We start from the raw sequence: 19,060 nt of genomic DNA on the forward strand, positions 1-19,060 counted from the left end.
AGGCACAAACCTCCCAGTGTCTGTGAGTGGCTGTGATTGAACGCCTGCCCTGGTGACATTCTAGTGATTGCTTGCAAATCACTGCTGCCTCCTTGTGTCCAATTTACATAACTGTTTCACCGAAGGACTTCACAGCTCCTGAAACAAAATTCAGTAAAATCATTGACTGAATTGTTTAGCTAGGAACTGCAGTTCACATTAGTAATTTTATGGGGAGTAAGGAGCAATTATGTGGAAAACATAACTAGATAAAAATAAGAACCAAATGATTGATATGTAGGATATGAATTCAGAGTTTGAATGTTGAAAGTTTAACTATAATCACAGTAAACCTAGTAGCAACTGTTAGGCTAAAATGTGTGTGTTAGCTTATTTTTTTATTTTAAAAAGTTAAACTTCTTCCATGCCCATATCCTAATTTTGGATCTAAACTTAATATATTGACCGGGGGGTGGAAACTTAAGGAATTCAAGACAAAATTTCTACTTTTTTCTATTGAACAACATTTTAAGATATTTTTGGCAGAATGGCTTTGAGTATGAGGTTCTTAAGATAAAGGAAACTTTTCTTTCCTGACTTCTGCTCTTTGGAGTCATGGTTCCTGCTCCAAGAAGAAAGTGCAAATGCTAGTAGCTATCTTTTAGACAGCAGTCCTCTGCCCAATATTACTATCAGACAAAAGAGAAATTGAGATCAGCTGAAGGAGAGAGATTCTACCATAGGCAATCCTATTCCGTTTCCTCATTTGCTTTTCAGTCTGGGGCTTTCCCCAGGCAACGGATTTGATGTCAGTGTCAAAAGCCTGAGAGAACCATCAGAGATTTTTTTTTAATGTCTTGGTCTCCTGATGGCAACCACCTCTTATTTTCAGAAATCTTGGCAGTGGCAGAAGGCTTGCTATGGAGTCAGTGGGGATCCTGGCCGCAACACACTGACATAAGCTCTGGCAGTGATGCAGCCAGTCTAGGGTCGGCTGCAGCCAGTCTAGGGTCAGCTGCCCCCAGGCTAATTCCGAACTTCCCCTCTGGAGGTACCTTGGTCTGGACGGTGTCCTCCAGGGGGTCAAGCACCCTGGGGTCCTCTGGGTAAATGGTGAGGGGCAGGCTGAGCAGCTCCTCCGTTGGGTCAAGCACCCTGGGATCCTCTGGGTAACTGGCATGGGGCAGGCTGGACAGCTCCCTCGGGCTCTGGTCGGTGTCGGGCGTTGGCAGGTCAGGCCAGTCCTTGGGTCCACCATAGGTTGCCGGGGTCTCCCAACCAGGAGCTAGGCCAGAGGCGTCTGGCCTCTCCAGTGGCTGCTTCTTGAGTGAGCTCTAGGGTCGGGCTTTTATACTTCCTGTCCTGCGCCTTGACCTCTGGTGGGCAGGCATGGGACTCGCTGGCTCCGCTCACTCTGGTGTCAGGAGGGGTTCGTCCCTCTCTGGGGTGATGGGGAACCACACCACCTTGCTACACTACCAATACAGGGTCCTGCCTTTTAGTCTTTCCATGCCACCAAGGGCTTGGCAATTGTGGCAGCTCATATTTAAAAAAAAAAAAAGGCAGGAATCCAGGTCTGTCCATACTTCAACTAGCTAATTCAAGGAAGATCACCCCAACCAGGTGAACACCCCAATCAGGTAACCCTACAGCTTTTTGCCTTCCTGGATCTCAGTCAGAGAGAAATCCACAATGGCTGAGAGCATAGCTTTTATTGGAGCAGGAGCAGTGAATCTAGGCCAACAGTTTACCTTCCACAGGAAAGATTCCAAACAATAATAGATTTTACCAACCAACTTCAAGATCACCCAAGAAAATCAGTGAAAACATGATTGAATTCTGGGACATGTGGCTTCAAGCACCTGTATGACATGGTTTGCCAGACTTCACCTATGCTCTATGCAAGTGTTCAAATCGGTGTATCTACAGTATCTACATGTGCATATGATGGTCATGGTCCCAGAAGAAGTCGTCTCATTAAACTGGTGGGAAGACTGACCCTCTTCAGGTCTGCAAGAAAGTACTCTTCTCTACCCTCTGCTTACCAAGACTTGAGTGACTTCCTCCATTCAGTGACCTCTTCTAGATCACCTTTGGATTCAGGGCCCTATGGTCTCCTCAAGAAGCCTGTCCCCATGTAAATGTCCTAGAGCTCAGAGCCATCTGCCTGGCATGCAAATATTCCTGCCTCTTCAAGGTTCCATAGTACAAGTGCTAACAGACAACTTCACACCTATGCATGTCAACAGGTAGGGAAGAACAAGATCATCCCCCTTCCGTTGGGAGGCTATGTAGCTTTGGAATTGTGGGATCTTATTCAGAATATACCTAGTGGATCAGCACCTTCCCAGCCTTTAGAAGATCTTAGCTGATCAACTCAGCTGGAAGTTCTCAGACAACCAGGAGTGGTCTGTTAAATATTCAGTTCTACAGAACAACTTTTGCAAGTGAGGATTCCTGGAAACATGTCTGCCACAGACCAGGCCAAAAAGTGTCAGATGCTTTATTTGGGGAGGTGGTGGGGAGAGGCATCTGAGCCCAGGCTCCTTGGCAGATGCCTTTCTCAACTCCTGGATGCCAGGACTGATGTATGCCTTTCTGCTGATTCACTGTGATACCAAGAGTTCTGAGGAGGGCGAATCAAGACACAGGTCAGAGCATTTCTGATAGCCCTAGCATAGGATAGGCACTTCCTGTATTCACAACTGATGAAACTTTCAACACAGCTGTCCTCCTCACAGGTCCCCCATTGGTCTACTGGCCCTGCCCAATATTGTTGTGCAGAACAATGCTTAATCCTATCCCTGGACACAGCTTCATTACATCTAACAGCCTGGATACTGGCTGGTTGACATCTACTGAAAAAAGCTGTTCAGCTGAAGTTCAGAACATGCTGTTCCAGCAGGAAACTTTCAACCAGACTGACTTACAAGCAAAATGGAAGAGGATTTCCATTAGGGCATCTCAGCACCAGCTTTATCTCTTGACATCCCCAGTTTCAGCAGTATTAGACTGTTAGCTGTGAAACAATCTGAACTTTTTCAGTTTCATAAGGGTTCATTTAGTAGCAATATCCGTGCATTACCCTCCTGTCCAGGGCCATACTACATTTTCTCACACTACTGTGCCAAGATTCCTTAAAGGCCTCAATACAGTATTAGCAGGATTGATTTTTCTCATCCTAACTTTTGGTACAAGGAATAGGTTGCTACTTTTCAGTTGCTTTTCTAGTGTCTGGTACGTTAAGTAGAAGGGTAGGGGAAACTTGTGCTTTCATGTCAGGTCCCCCTTATACAGAGTTTCATAAACACAAGGTCTCTTAGGCATCACTGAAGTTTCTGCTCAAGGTGGTTTGAGTTCCATATCAGCCAATGTATTTGCTTCTTAGTTTTCTGTCTCAAACCTCATTCAACCCTGGGAGAAGCTAAACTTCACACACAATTAGTGTAGTAAGGAGAACTGTCTTCCTACATCAACAAGGCAAAATCATTCAAGAACATGCTCAGTCTAGTCATGGCCTTTGCTGATAGTTAAGGGGGAACTTATACCCTCACACAGGTTATGTAAGTGGGTCTCCAGCTATATAAGGACATGTTATGAGTTAACCAGGATAGATTCACCTTGCTACATTAGAGATCATTCTACTGGAAATCATGCATCCTCTGTTGCCTTCTTGAAGAATGTCCCTCTCCCTGCAATCTGGGATGCAGGTATGTGGAGTTTGGCCCACCCTTTAGAAGACACTGCGCCTTGGTGTAGAGGCTTCCAGTTGGGATGTCCAGTTTGGTAGGGCTGTCCTGCAGTCATTGTTAAAGAAGGAACTCTAGTATCTACCTCCAAGAAAACAGACAACTGCTTGTTAGTTACCAAGAGTAGAATCCGTGTAAACAATTGCTCAAAAGAATGGTTACTTACCTAAAGTAATTGTGATTCTTCAAAATGTGTTGTCCCTGTGGATTCAACAACTCTCCTTTCTCTGATACTATGGTGTGCACCTTTCTGTGATTCTATATTGGTGAAAGAACTAATGGTAATTGCACTTGCCCTGCCCCCTTTATGCCCTTGGATGGTGGGGACATGAGAACATCTAGGGCACAGGCATGGACCGAATGGACATTGCTGGTGAAAAGAATCTGACTTTATGCACATGGGGGACATGGAAACCAATAGTGTGTGTGTGTGTATATATAGTCAATATATCTTGAACACAGCTACTATAGGATTAAGTATCTGTTCTTCAGACTTTTCTGGGAGTTGAAGTTAACCTTGTGCTTCCATGGACCCACATCATCTAGAAATCTTACAAATGCACTGTGTCCATCATTTGCTAGGTGTTTAAGCATGTGATGTTAACAGAGATCGGAGGTATATTTTTAGTAATTAAGCTATTCAGTATGTAGATACTTTAGTAGGCCTTTCTTATTAAAAAGATCTTTTTTGAAGTGTAACAAATTGAACTTATGAAAAAAGGTGTAGAAGGTTTTTACTGGAAATGGTTTTGACCATATTATTTTTATTGTAATTTTGAAAATAATGAACAGTGTTTTGTTAGTGTAAGTAAAGTAAAACTGGGCTATTTTTTTCCAGACTTGAGGAAAGACCAAATGAATATGGAAGCTAATTACAGACCACACACTAACTTTCCTTCAGAATCTCAATTGCAGATGCACAGTCCTCCACTGAAGAGGTAATTAATTTTTTGTTTCTTTACTGTGAAACTTTCCTGTCTGAAATGCAGTGTCCATGTGGAGCTCCATTTGTTGATCGGAAGAGAATATATAATGGATCCAAAAGCATTTCAAACGTAGCCTTCAGACATTCTTTTAATACTGTACCTTGTGTGTCAAAATGACTTGGCTGACATATTTTCTCTTTTGAAAAGACAAGGAAACCTGATTGATGTTTATAAGGATCAGCCAACAGAGACCCAAATTTTAGGCTAGATTTTTAAAGGGATTTAGGCACCTAAAGATTCAGATAGGCACCTAACTAGCATTTAATAATCTGGCCCTTTATCTGATATTTAACCAGTTTAACTAGGTCAGGAGTTTAAAGTGATGTAATTTGCACATCATACAACAAATGATTGGTCAAACTCTCTTCTGACAACTGTAGTTAAAAATGGGGTAGCCAGTTACCTACCACCTTGATCTGCCTTTCTGAAGTGGTGTATCCACAGCTCCAACTGAAGTCAGTGGGAGCTGCAGGTGTCTAGCATTTCTGAAAATCAGGACCTGGAGTGTAAAACTGGGCAACCAAAAGTAGTGGACATGTTTTCAAATTTTTGACATACCCGACTTGCCTAAAAGTCAGTGTGGTAAGATCAGGAAAAGAACCCAGACCTGACGCCATCCTGTGCTTTAGCAAGATTTCGCTTTCCTTATTGGAGGTGAATCTATGAAGCTTTTGCAGAGCTTTGTTAATTCTTCAAATGTCTTATGAAAGAAAATCTGCCGTGATTTGATACATCTTTGAGCTAAATGAATATTTGTTAAATAAGTCTCTGAATCCTCCAGTCAGATCAAGGGTAATGATATTTAAATAGTGTCTCCAAGAACACCATTATAAAAAAATGCATATTCATAGTATTTAGGATTTATGGGTGTGGTATATGCTTTAAAAAAACTGCATGTGTAAATGTTTGTGAAGAAATCTCTTGTGACCGGTTCCTAAATACCTCTGCCTGTTTATTTTAGAGTAGAGATGCCACACAAGAAAATATTCCCTTCATCGACTCTACAGCCAAATTTTAAGGACCACATGAAGAGAGAAACAAAGATCGGCGAGTTAGATGAACAGAGCTCTTCAGAGAGGCTTAATCCAGATAAATTTGAGAAGATCAATATGCCAGTGTACAGTGCTGACAGCTCCGCCCACCCTTATAACACTGAACTCTTAGTTGTGTGTGGAAAGAGAGTGAACAACAATGAATTTCTCTCATCATCTCAGCTACAGTCTCCTCATACAAGAACTCTTGGATCAAAGTCAGGGCTTGCATCTTTAGTTCAGCAGACTCTGTTAGAACAGTCCCACACAGAGCTGTCCTCATCTGGTGAACGTGCTGTTCAATCATTTGGTAGAACTAATAATCTTCAGATTCCAGAAGTGATTTACCAAAATCTTCCTCCTCCTTTACCTCCAAAGAAATATACTCTGAATGTTTCACTAGGATCAAAAAATGAATCTACAGCTGATGTAAAATTGCCAGAAGTGTTACAGAGTAATCCTTCAAGTTTTGAAAGGCAAACAGCTATTGCTTCAAAATCTGCATCAGAAGGTGCATTTACAAATGAAGAAAGATTTAAAGAAACATTTCAAGGGAATGAGCACACCATTCACAAACTGGATTCCGCACCTAGGTCATCAGTTAATGACTGTCAGACTGTATCTGGCAGTATATTTAATAAAGGATCTCAGCACACAGGACAAAGTGTTAGTTCTCCTGATGCAAATGATAGTGTCTCTCTGACAACCTATTTTTCAGTAGATAGCTGCATGACAGATACATACAGGATGAAATACCATCAGAGACCCAAGCTGTATTTTGCAGATAGTGGCTTCCACAAAGATAAGCATCTACCACCAACTGGAATAGACCTGGGCATTGTATACCATGGTACTCTTGATTCTAGTCATCCCATATCTGAACAGAGATACAAACCTAGCATAGAAGGCATACATTGCAACAGGTAGATTGTCAAATCCATTTTCTTATGCATTTCACATGGTCTGCTTATGGGGCAGGAAGCATGGGCTTCTCAATGTGTGGTGACAGGTATCCAGAGCTCAAAAGCTTGTTTCCTTTACCAACAGAAGTTGGTCCAATAAAATTACCTCACCCACTTTGTCTCTCTAATATCCTGGGATGGACACAGCTACAGCAACACTGCATACTTAGGTATCCTGTCAGCCATGCTTTTAAGAGAGATGACTGTTTAAATGATTACGCAAATCTGGGTGAGCAGGGGAAAAGGTGCTAAAGTTTTGGCCATGGATTTGTCATTTTTCTTGCCTTAACAATGTTTACCTCCATGTGGTGATGCTGAATGAGTTTGTAAATCTGTTACAAATGGCCCCCTTAAAAGTGTGTGCTTGTAATTAACACCTAGATAGATCGGTCAGCATATGAGATTAACTAAATAAAAAGTTGTTCATTTTACTGGAGAACTTAATACACTTGTGGCTTAGTGCTCACAGACTGAAAAAAGGTGTAAATTAACCTGTAATCCTTTAAACTAGCTAGTGATATGCTGATAAGCACAGTACCATACATAGCACGGTACATATCAGAACAATATCTGCTTTATGGAACCATTTTTCCTAATGAGTAACAATTTGTTACCTATTTCTTCATCTGACTTCTGTGAAAGTCTAATTTAATTTCCTTTGTGTCTTTTTTTAATGCAAGTTTACCCAGAGAATTGGATTTTTAGTACTCAATGATGCCTTAATGAGCGATTTTACAAATGAGTGTAGTCTACATGAACTGCAAACATAACTTTATAAGGGAATTGAGATTTTTAAATTATCCTAAAACTCCAGTTGCATATTTGTACACTTTTTTAATCCAACTGTTTGCTCCTTAACTTAAATTGTAGTCAGTGTTCCACAAGCAAAGCCGTGATACTTTAACTTATTACTGAAATTTAATTTAGCATGTAAGCTACAAATTAATATAGTAGTCTGCAATGTGCTGTAGAAACTAATATTTTAGGATATGAAGTAGTCACATAGCTACAACAGATTAATTTAAGAAGCAGTACATTTATATTTCAAGACCTTACTCTTCAGATCAGATTGCATACAGCTGCAAAATCAAATTCAACCCTACTATGTACCTGTCTGTCTTTTCACCTTCCCTCTTGAAAATACATCACTGTGGTTCACATAAACCTGATTAAATTTATGGGATCAGTCAGTTTGACTTACTGTTACAGAACTTTTTGTCCCCAGGTAGCAGTCTCCCACTCCAAAACACTTCTAGACTGTATTTTCAATGAATGGGTGAATCGATGTCCCCCTTTGGATAGGCTTTTAATTGAATCTGCACCCTTTAGGGAGGTTCAGAATTCAGCTTCACTGTAATCTGTTAATGCTTTATACCATTTGTTGGCCATTGAAATAACTAACGTAACCTGTAATGAACACTACCAAATCAAGACTGTGTAGAATGAGTAGTTGAAGCTCATGGCTTTCTTAAATGTAAAGGAAAGTGCTTAGATTTTTAAAATCAGCTGGTACTGATTACAGTTAAGTGTAAAATGCCTTTTAGTTCTGAGCTTAATGCTACATATGTATGTTCTACTTGCCCTGTGGTGAGACAGGTTTAAATGTTTTTGTACATTGTGAATTAGTGCTTCAACCAAATGGTGACAGTCATGTGTATTTTAAGTTATCCAAAATATAAAACAGAAGCTGTGGTTACTTTGGCAATGTCCTAACGTGAATTCAACCTAAGATTTGTCATTTTAAATATAATGCAAACATGATATGCCTCGGACTAAATATCTCAAACCAGTCCCTTTATACTTTTCAATCACCTAGTAGCATTTGTAACTATCAATTCCAGAATTAATTCTTTCATCTAAAGCAAATGCATTCACAGCCATACATGTTGAATGTAAGTGAAATTGAACCTACTGAAATCCTTACATTCTGTATAGGGGATAAAATTGGGTGGGGAGAAAACTTGATTTAAAAACACTTGGATGTGTGACAGCATGGAAGATTCCCACCGTTAATCTTTTTGTTTTTGTTAAAAATAGCTTTTAAAAATGAATTTTTAACCCGTACCAGATAGGCATTACTTAATGTATGCAGTTACTTAATTAAAATTACATATTTTAAAAACATATAGTACTAGAACTTGTCAAGCTTTTCCAGAAATCTTGTATTTGGAATTGCAGTATTTTAATGTATAAACAGCACAGCAACAACACTGAATACTATAGAAGAGCAAACTTAAAATGTTCTTAAAGGTTCATAGCAAACATTCATACTTCTATACAAAGAAACAATGTGAATGCGGTTTCCAGAAAGCTAGTGAGCATAATTGGTGAGTTTATTCAAGAATAGTTGCTTAGATTCTTCTGGGGTTCTGAAATGCAACAATCTTCATTGAAGTCAGATGAACATTGATCTTTCCTTGAAGCTCTCTTTCCAGGCAAAACCTTTTGTATATGACCTGTTTACCAGATAAGTTATATGTACACTATTATATAATTGACACCTTCAGTTTTTATATTTACTCTACATGCCCTATGTTTATTTAATTTGTTAACTAATGTGCGATCTGACATTGATTAGCTAGAGTGCCTATTTATTTTTTATAAATGTCCTGGTTATAGATTTGTATAAGAACATAGACATTTTGTAATGTTTTAATGCATTTAACAGGTATTGTAATATATTTTTCAGTCTTTCAAATTTTATTTTCATGCAAAATTGCATTTTTCTGCATGTTCAGACTATTAGATAAAAACTAACTACTTTTGTGGCTGCTACCTCTATTCTCTGTATTATTTTACACAGGTGGTTTAGAAGTGGTGAAACAAAATGCTGGAACACCAACTAACTCTTTGCAAATTAGGTTGGTCATCTAAGAACAGAAGGAAGATTCGTGGTGCTTGAGAGTAGTTCTCAGCTATCTAAGTGAAGCTGTGAGCATCACTGTTCAAATAAAACATATTAGGCAGAAATACCTCGTGTTTAACGGGGAAAAAAAAGCTTAGATGTAGGAAACTTCAGTATTTATTCTCTGCAAAGTTAATTCTGTCTTGTGTTTGAATCATCAGTTCTGCTGTATGTGCAAAAAATTGAAGTTTGTCTTCTGCTAGTTGCATTCAGGATCTCACCATGTACCACCTTGTTTTTCTCCAGACAGAATTCTGAACTTGCTCTTGGCCAATTTTTTTAAATGTGGATTTTAAGATGACTATTAACATACTACAGTGAAACCCTGCTATAACATGCCCTGTGATAATGTGAATTCAGATATAACACAATCATAAGGTAGCTCCTGCCACCCCAAGTGTGCAAAAGGAAAAAAAGGTGGCTGAGTGCTGCTGAAGTGCAAAAAAAAAAAGTGCCTTCCCCTGGCCCTGCTTCCCCTTCTGGTGAAAACAGCTGTTCTCCCCAGCAGCTCCTTGCTCTTCCTCTGCCCCTTGCAAGTCACCCCTGCTGCTGGAGCAGGCTGACAGCTGGGAGGGATGCTACAAAAACAGTGGCATGAACTCTGAATATCAGTAGCAACTCAGTGTCAAATGCTGCAATTGGCTCTCCAGATGGAGGAGAGTTGGCTGAGTGCCTTTGTACAGATCTCTGAAGAGCTGCTCCAGCCCCGTCTGCCAGTCCCAAAATTCAGGCTGGTTCTGCCTCATTTAATAGGTTGATTAGCTTATGCTGTCACTAATTATTGCTACACCCTTTCAGTTACTGTTAGGGGCAGTTTGCAAATGCAAGTCATTTTCTGCCCAAGAGAAATTGACTGGCTTGAAATGGTAAATTTTTGTAATCCTGCTATAATGTGCATTTATCATAATTGAATTTTTTGGGCCCTAATTGTGTTATAGCAGGGTTTCACTGTAGGGGGTTCAAGTGTAAGATGGTTTAAACCATGTCTGTTCACTGTTACAGCTTACACTAGCAGGAAGCATATTTGTGTAAAATTTTAATTCATGAAGATGTGCTGTGGTTGACATCTATCTATACAGCTTCCCTCAATGCATGATAGCTGCTGGTGACACTAATGGAATTGCCTAATGCATAGTCAAATACTTCAACTTTGCTTATCTATAAGTGGGAGATTTTTTAAAAAGGTTTAGTGACCAATGACTGAATTAGCTATCTCAGAGCTGCACTTGTGATTTTTCTATAGTGGAGCCTAGTTTTTGCACCCTGGGCTATGCCCTCGGACTCTTTTTCATGCAACTTTATTAGTCAAAAATAGTTCAACTATGTGAGCTAAACTTCCCACTGTTTCCCCTCACACTCAGGGGACTCTGGCAGTCCTAGGTCTCTTGAGCCTTGTGTCTGTTTTCTCCACTCCTCCTATGGCTCCCCTTCAGGCCCCATGCCGTCTTTTAAAACTCAGTTGTTAAAGGACCACTGTGATCCTGCAACACTTCACCTACTTACTTCAGCTAGATCAAAGGTGTCACATGCATTTGGTGGAAAGTGCTGCATTCCATGTTCATTTAGGGGGTGGGATATTTCAGTGAAGGTGGCAGGAGCATGCTCCCTACTGGGGACAAACAGGTATGTTTGCTCCTCCCCTGTCGTTTGTGTGCTATGCTTGGGGTGGCACTAACAAACCACTGAGGCTCTGGGAATGTAGCTGGGTGGTTAGTATAAATTAACACCCCTGAGCAACGTAGTTATACTGACCTAATTACCCTATGTCAATGTCCACCTTCTCCCATCAACATGGGTACTGCCTCAGGAAGGTGGAGTACCTGTGCCAACAGGAAAAGCCCTCCCAGTGGTGTAGGTCACATCTTCACCAGTGCAGCCCTTTAAATGTAGGCAAGCTTTCAGCAGCCAGGCTTGCCTTTTTATGTGCCTTACTTAGTTACAAGGGGATTTTTATGTCAAAACCTGCTTGATATTTTAGAGGAGATAAAATAGTAGTGGTTAGCACAGAGGAGGATGCCTTTCAAAATGTGGCCCCATGTATCCACAGCACTACAGGTTATTCCAGTAGGGAAGGATAGTGGTAGTAAGCAACCAGCATAGTAAGCAGGGTCATGCTGGGTAATTTAAGAGGACACCAGTAAAAACTTACTATTAGGGCTACTCCTCGTCTCTAGACAGAACTCCTATAAAAAGCCTCAGAGGGATAGAGCTGCATGGAAGTGTTTGAAAGAGGGAGTTGATCTCGCCAGGTCAGAAAAGGATGTCATAACCAATAAAGTTACCTGAGGAGAAACCAGGCAACATCTTCCTACCTAAACCCATCTCTTCTACAGAGGGGGCTATCCAGCCAGTCTGAAATTCCATTTTTTCAATTGATCTTTATTCAAACACTAAACATTAAGACAAATGAGCAATCCATATTACTGCTATGGAAACGAGAATATCCTCAAACTTTTGAAATAATTTAACTTAAGGCACAATTTACATTGTCACTGAAGTAAATAGGCTATAGATGAACCAGACCCCCTCAAATCAGTACATCCATGAATGGATCGATGTGTATCACTAGCACTCAGTGGCTTAACAGGTTTCAGCGTCTCATTTCCAGTTGTCCTGTTGCATGTATATTCTTCCGAAGTATGTTTTCATAAATAAGGTTCCTCATCTTGACTAGGAGCTGTCACTATGAGGAATGGAAAAGGCAGGTTACATTTTCAGTGGTATAAGGTCAGTAAGAAAGGAAATAAGCATAGGTCTACACCAGGGGTCAGCAATGTTTCAGAAGTGGTGTGCTGAGTCTTCATTTATTCACTCTAATTTAAGGTTAAACGTGCCAGTAATACATTAACATTTTTAGATAGTCTCTTTCTATAAGTCTATAATATATAACTAAACTATTATATGTAAAGTAAATAAGGTTTTAAAAATGTTTAAGAAGCTTCATTTAAAATTAAAATAAAATGCAGAGTTCCCTGGACTGGTGGCCAGGACCTGGGCAGTGTGAGTGCCACTGAAAATCAGCTTGTGCGCCACCTTCGGCACACATGCCATAGGATGCCTACCCCTGGTCTACACTTAAAAAAAAAATTAGATCAACCTCACTTCATTACTCAAGGCTGTGAAAAATGTTGCACTCCTGAGCACCATCAGTAGGTCCTAATCTCCTGTGTAGAGGGGGCTAGAACTATGGCCTCTTGGAGAGGTGGATTAACTACATAGAGGGAAAAACCCCTTCTATTAATATAGGAAGCATCTATAGCAGAGGTGGGCAAACTACAGCCTGCAGGACCGTCCTGCCTGGCCCCCAAGCTCCTGGCCCAGGAGGCTAGTCCCCAGCCCCCTACCCTGCTGTCCTCCCTCACCCACTGCCAGCACAATGCTCTGGGTGGCAGGGCTGTGAGCTCCTGGGGCAGCACAGCTGCAGATCCTGGCCTGACCTGACCTGGTGCTCTGTGCTGTGCAGCGACAGCAGCGGCGTGGCCCAGCTGTAGTGCTGCCAGCCACCAGTGCTCCACACAGCACAGTAAGGGGGCAGGGAAGGTTGGATAGAGGGCAGAGGGTAGGGGTGTGGATAAGGGACAGGGGGTTGAGTGGGGGCAGTCAGGAAGTAGGGGTGGTTGGATGGGGCAGGAGTCCCAGGGGGGCAGATAGGAGGTGGGGGCCAGGCCACAACCTCCTCCCCTAACCAGCCCTCCATACAATTTATGAAACTCATGCAGCCTCAGGCCAAAAAGTTTGCCTGCCCCGCTCTATAGTATGATACTGCTGTAGCACAGATAGACCCATAGATTAGGTGCTGTTTTCTTCAATATACTGAAAGGAACATCAGACTTAATTACCTTTATACCAGTCCAGTGCTGTTTGAGCTATAAAACTATCAAAAAGTTTCTAATGTATCTATTTAAAAAAAGACTTTAATACTAACATCTGTTACCAACCAGATCAGGATCTGTCAATAGTACCACTATTTATTTGAAATTTAAACATCTGAAATTTGCTGTGTTATCAGTGACAGCACTGTGGCTGCTTGACATGTTTGTTTTCATAGATTTTTCCTTCTCATCTCTGCTTGAAAGTTCAAGTTTCAGAGTTTTAATACTGTTCTAATTTCTGCCAGGTATGAAGCACAACAGAAATAGACCTAGAAGAGGGAGAGAAAGTAAATGGGAAAACTGCCTGGACAGACCTTTCTTTAAATTCAAAAGCTTTCAGATCTATTTTTGGTAGAACAGTTGTTTGTCAGAACTTTATTCACCATCCTTTTTAAATAATCAGAGCTCTAGTTGCAGATTTCCACTTTTAAGATATCTTACTGGGTTTAGTCACCTTTAGTCTTGCTTGTGCAAGCACTCTGCTCAACAACAGTTCTCCTTGAAAAAGGGAAGCGTGCTTTTAAACCAGTTGGGTTACCTTGTGCCCTAGGGCTTTAGGAGCAGATTAGGTCCTTGGAACAAATTAGGGTAGATTCAGGGCTGCTCTAACTTGTACTGCTTCTAATGGCTCTCTAAGGAGCCTTACACCAAGCAGGTTGCAAAAGCAGAGCACACTTCAGCCACACCTCATTCTGTCCTCCCACATTCTAGAAAAAGGGTGCAGAAGGTAGGGTAGCACAGAGCCAGTAATATGCCAGTGAGATCACAAGCACAGAGTTCGGCTCTGTGTGTGCCAGCATTCCTTTTGCAAAGGGAGTAGTGTTTTTTTATGCTTGTACAGTTGGATACCATTTGAAAAAAGCCCTGCAAGATGTATAAAATATTGCAAGTCTCATTAACAGAGAAGCAAGATGTGACAGGACTTTCCTTTAGTCAGCAACACTGTTAAATAAGGCTTATTAGTCACTTCCCACCCACAGAAATGAAGAGACAGAATTGACATTTCTACTCTGACCTTGTACCTTCTAATGCAAGATGCCAGCCATGATCAGAGGCTGTGTACTCATTTTGGATATCTTGGGCTTATGAATTTCTACATGCTTCCTAAATCTAAAATAGAAATGATATTTGAGCAAGACAACCACTCAGGAAAAGTATATTAGCAATAGACAGCTTTGCTGTTAGTGTGATTCATTATAGTACCATTACTGATACCTAATGGGAAGTTAACTTCTGCACTTACCCTTTTAAGGGCACTCTCTGTATTGACAAAGCCACAGATGTAAGTAGATGCTTTGTAATTTAAGATAAACTAAGCATCCTGTCACAGGTATATATAGTAGTGCAAGTTTGGGAATCTCATGAGCAATTGCCTAGATGGAAACTGCAAGGGGTTTTATTGGGAAAGAAGGGATGGATGATGGTGGGTATAAGTGTATATACACACAACCAAAATGTATGTTAGAAGAACATACGAACGGCCATACTGGGTCAGACCAAAGGTCCATCTACCGACAGTGGCCAATGCCACGTGCCCCAGAGGGAGTGAACCTAACAGGCAATGATCAAGTGATCTCTCTCCTGCCATCCATCTCCATCCTCTGACAAAGAGAGGCTAAGGACACCATTCCTTACCCGTCCTGGCTAATAGCCATTTATGGACTTCACCACCATGAATTTATCCAGTTCTCTTTTAAATGCTGTTATAGTCCTAGCCTTCACAGCCTCCTCAGGTAAGGAGTTCCACAAGTTGACTGTGCGCTGCATGAAGAAGAACTTCCTTTTATTTGTTTTAAACATATGTTTCAACATAAAGGTTGAAAAGCCAAGCAGTCTAGTTAGGAAATGCCAGAATTAAGACAACCTTAATTCAGAATCCTTGGGCCTATGAATCATATTTCTTCCCACTGAATTCCTGGCTCATTCAGTGCACAGGTTGGATAGTGCTCACTTAATGAGCAACTATTTAATATTACATTCCCATTGTTCAGTGTGCAGCCCCATGCCTTATTTCCTGAACCTTAATCAAACCCTCCTCATGGGCTTTTCTTTGGCACCCATTACAATTGGATGGGCATTCTGGCATTTCCTAACTTTTGAGTGCTTGATTTTGTATCCTCAGTAATACTCTTAATATAGGATGTGTGTCATTTCCAAGGTTTTATTTAAAAAAGCAATCCAAAAAATTGCAGTTTCCATCACGTGGCTTCACACTGACATGCACATGGGTCATCAACAGGGTTGGGACATTTAGATTCACTGCACAGGCCTCTGCCACTTGAGCTAACAGAGTAACTGATAGGCTGTCATCCTCTACTTCCACAAGCACCAGACTTTGCCACTTGCATAGTCACTGACAGCAGAAGAATGGAGAGTTTTGGACTCCACTGGAGGCTTTGGAGAGGAGTGTGCTCGAGCACAGACCTTTCCCTACTTTCCCCTCATACACAATCTTGACCCCTTCCTGCCCTGTTTCCCTCCAACCTCTCAACGTTAGTCCCACCTGTTCCCCATCCTGGTTCTTAGACGCCTTCTTTTCACTTAGCCCCAGTCTCCACTGCTCACGCTTCTCATACTGGTTACCCTGTCCAGTCTCTCCAAATCCTGGCCTGTGTTCCCTAAACCCTCCCCCACTGGCTCCCACCCCTGCAAACCTGGCTCTTGTTCCCAAATCAGGTAGCCTCCAGGACCCAGCTGTCAGGGCACAGCAGGAGGGCACAAAGAGGCAGTCTCACAACCAGGGGCAGCTCTAGACATTGCGCCGCCCCAAGCACGGCAGCATGCCGCAGGGGGCGCTCTGCCGGTCGCCGGTCCCGCGGCTCCGGTGGACCCTCCGCAGGCGAGCTGCCTGCCACCCTCCCGGCGACCGGCAGAGCGCCCCCCGCGGCGTGCCACCCCGAGCTCGCGCTTGGCGTCCTGGGGCCTGGAGCCGGCCCTGCTCCCAACTCTCGGTTCTGGTGCCTGGACCTGGGCCCACACTAGCGCGGGGCAGCCCAGAACTACCATTGCAAGGAAACTCCTGGTCAGCACCAGGGTGGCCCATGCTCAGAACTTTCCCAGTTCTTACCTGCAAGCTGCTAATAAGCCTCTGCTGCGCGTGTGCAAACTAGTGTTTCAAAAGTTTATAACACGAGTGAATTTTCACAGAAACAGCCAAAGGGCAGAGCCCTGACACCAGGCTGCCGTGTGCTAACGTTTGAGTCCCTGATCCAAAGCGTGGCCGCGCCTGGGCTTCCCCAAGAGAGAACAGCCAGAACAGAATTATTTTTAACCTGGGCAAAGCCTCCCTTAGCCTCCTTCCCGGCCACACCTGAACCACTCCGGCGGCCACTTCCCACGGAAAGGCAGCCTGGGGCACCCAGCACTTCAACCCCAAACACACGCGACCGCCAACAGCGCTGGGCCCCGCTTCCCACCCGTGTAACAGTGACCGTGCCGGGGCTGCCCAGAAGCGCGGGGCTGCAGCGGAGTAGAGCCCGGGGGTTTTACCGCGGGACACGGGCGGGGGGGGGCCGGGGTCGGGTCTCACTCACCGCGGGCTCAGGGCAGCAGATAGACGAGGACGAGCAGCGCCAGGTCGAAGAGGACGAAGAGCCACACGTCGAGCCAGTAGGACTGTCCGGAGAGCGACAGGGGGCGGCTGCAGTCGCCATTCGCTGGGGCCGGCTCCGGCTCCCGGCCGCGCTGCTGCCGCGGCTCCGGCCCCTCCGCCTCCATCGCTCCCCTCCTCGCCAGCTCCTGCTTCCGGCTACCAGCGCAACGCGGAAGCGACCGGGGGGCGTGGCCCCCTCGCTCACGCGCCCCTCTTTGCACCAACGAAAGCAGCGGGCGGGCGCCCGCTGGGCTGGTCACGTGACCGCTGTACCGCGGGGCGAGGGCGGAGGGCTGCCCCCGCGGGTGACTCACGGAACGTCTCCGCCCAGCTGGCTGCGCTCGCGGCCCGAGCTACCAGCCCCGGGCAGGGGCGGGGCCGCTGCAGGCCTCGCTCTGCCCCAGGCAGCCTGTGCTTTAGAGCTGCGTCCCGCTCTCCGAGCCCGCCAGCACTAGCGGAGAAGTGCCCACGGAAAGAATGCTATAGCCAGGGTAAGTCCAGCTCCCCACGAGCGTCAGAGAACAGACACCAAAACACAAACCCACGTGCATAAGGCATCCACTCACTGGGGGGCTTAGCAAATTCTCTTATATGAGCATGTTATGCCACAGTTGCCCATTACGATGATTTTGCATGTTGCCGTGGGACAATGTGTACTGGCCCTGCCCTCATAAGAACATAACAGCCGTACCGGGTCAGACCAAAGGTCATCTAGCCCAGTATCTGTCTACCGACAGTGGCCAATGCCAGGTGCCCCAGAGGGAGTGAACCTAACAGGCATGATCAAGTGATCTCTCTCCTGCCATCCATCTCCATCCTCTGACGAACAGAGGCTAGGGATACCATTCTTACCCATCCTAGCTAATAGCCATTTATGGACTTAGCCACCATGAATTTATCCAGTTCCCTTTTAAACATTGTTATAGTCCTAGCCTTCACAACCTCCTCAGGTAAGGAGTTCCATAAGTTGACTGTGTGCTGCATGAAGAAGAACCTACCTGCAGCAGAGGTGACTAGATGGACCACAGCTGTTATCTGATAAATACATTCTTATGTTTCCATCTTTTTAAAAAAAAGAAATTGCTGCCTAAAATATGTAACATCAGTGGAACATTCCTTCTTCCGTTCCATCCAGCTCAACCTTCCAGAGATGGCAGCAGAGATGCCAGGATGGAAAGTGGCTTTAAGGACAAATGATCCCCAGCCCATGCTTAGTTCCCATTTACACTAAAATGGAAATGGTTAGTCCAAAATATTTTTAAATATGGTTTAGTTTTGTTCTAGTCTAGCCCAGGAAACTGTATCAGCACATTTCTGGGAAGAGTCATATTTATAAACAGTTGTGACTAAGGGTACGTCTACACTACAAGACTATTTCGAATCTACTTAATTCGAATTTGTGGAATCGACCTTATGAAGTCGAATTTGTGTATCCACACTAAATACACTAATTCGACTGTCTGAGTCCACAGTAACGGGGCCAGCGTCGACTTTGGAAGCGGTGCACTGTGGGAAGCTATCCCACAGTTCCCGCACTCCCCGCTGCCCATTGGAATGCTGGGTAGAGCCCCCAATGTCTGCTGGGGGAAAAAATGTGTCGAGGGTGGTTTTGGGTAACTGTCATCATTGAACCGTCAATCACGCCCTCCCTCCCTGAAAGCGCCTGCGGGCAATCTGTTCGTGCACTTTTCTGCTCAGTGACAGCGCGGGCGCCACAGCACTTTGAGCACGGATCCCGCTGCAGTTATGGCCGTTGTCAACTCCTCGCACCTTATCGTCCACCTCTTCCACAGTCAGCTGCTGAGAAATAGGGCTACTTTTCAATGGTGCTGCGAGCACTGGTGGACCATGGGGGACGTTTTACCAACATCAACGTCGGGTGGCCAGGCAAAGTTCATGACGTGTGTGTTTTCAGGAACTCTGGTCTGTTTAGACGCCTGCAGGAAGGTAGTTTCTTCCCGGACCACAAAATAAGTCTTGGGGA

General features: G+C 43.7%; 1 protein-coding gene and 2 long non-coding RNA genes across 3 annotated transcripts in view; 2 read left to right on the plus strand and 1 right to left on the minus strand.

Annotated features, from left to right (window-relative positions):
* USP53 (ubiquitin specific peptidase 53) overlaps positions 1-8,403 on the plus strand; it is a 51,623-nt gene extending 43,220 nt beyond the window's left edge. The window contains exons 15-16 of the mRNA XM_045018498.1: positions 4,567-4,666; positions 5,676-8,403. Of these exons, the coding sequence (XP_044874433.1) occupies positions 4,567-4,666; positions 5,676-6,672 (1,097 nt within the window). The 3' untranslated portion in view covers positions 6,673-8,403. The remainder of the gene's footprint in view (positions 1-4,566; positions 4,667-5,675) is intronic.
* A 448-nt stretch (positions 8,404-8,851) lies between these two features.
* Positions 8,852-17,170, minus strand: LOC123371199. Its single transcript, XR_006579723.1, has 2 exons — positions 17,018-17,170; positions 8,852-12,295 (listed from the first exon to the last, which is right to left on the minus strand). It is a non-coding gene; the product is annotated as an uncharacterized LOC123371199 (long non-coding RNA).
* A 215-nt stretch (positions 17,171-17,385) lies between these two features.
* LOC123370970 overlaps positions 17,386-19,060 on the plus strand; it is a 114,779-nt gene continuing 113,104 nt past the window's right edge. Inside the window, exon 1 of the long non-coding RNA XR_006579667.1 lies at positions 17,386-17,567. This is a non-coding gene — a long non-coding RNA (uncharacterized LOC123370970). The remainder of the gene's footprint in view (positions 17,568-19,060) is intronic.

This window comes from Mauremys mutica, chromosome 5 (assembly GCF_020497125.1).
Source record: "Mauremys mutica isolate MM-2020 ecotype Southern chromosome 5, ASM2049712v1, whole genome shotgun sequence".
Classification (NCBI taxonomy): domain Eukaryota; kingdom Metazoa; phylum Chordata; order Testudines; family Geoemydidae; genus Mauremys; species Mauremys mutica.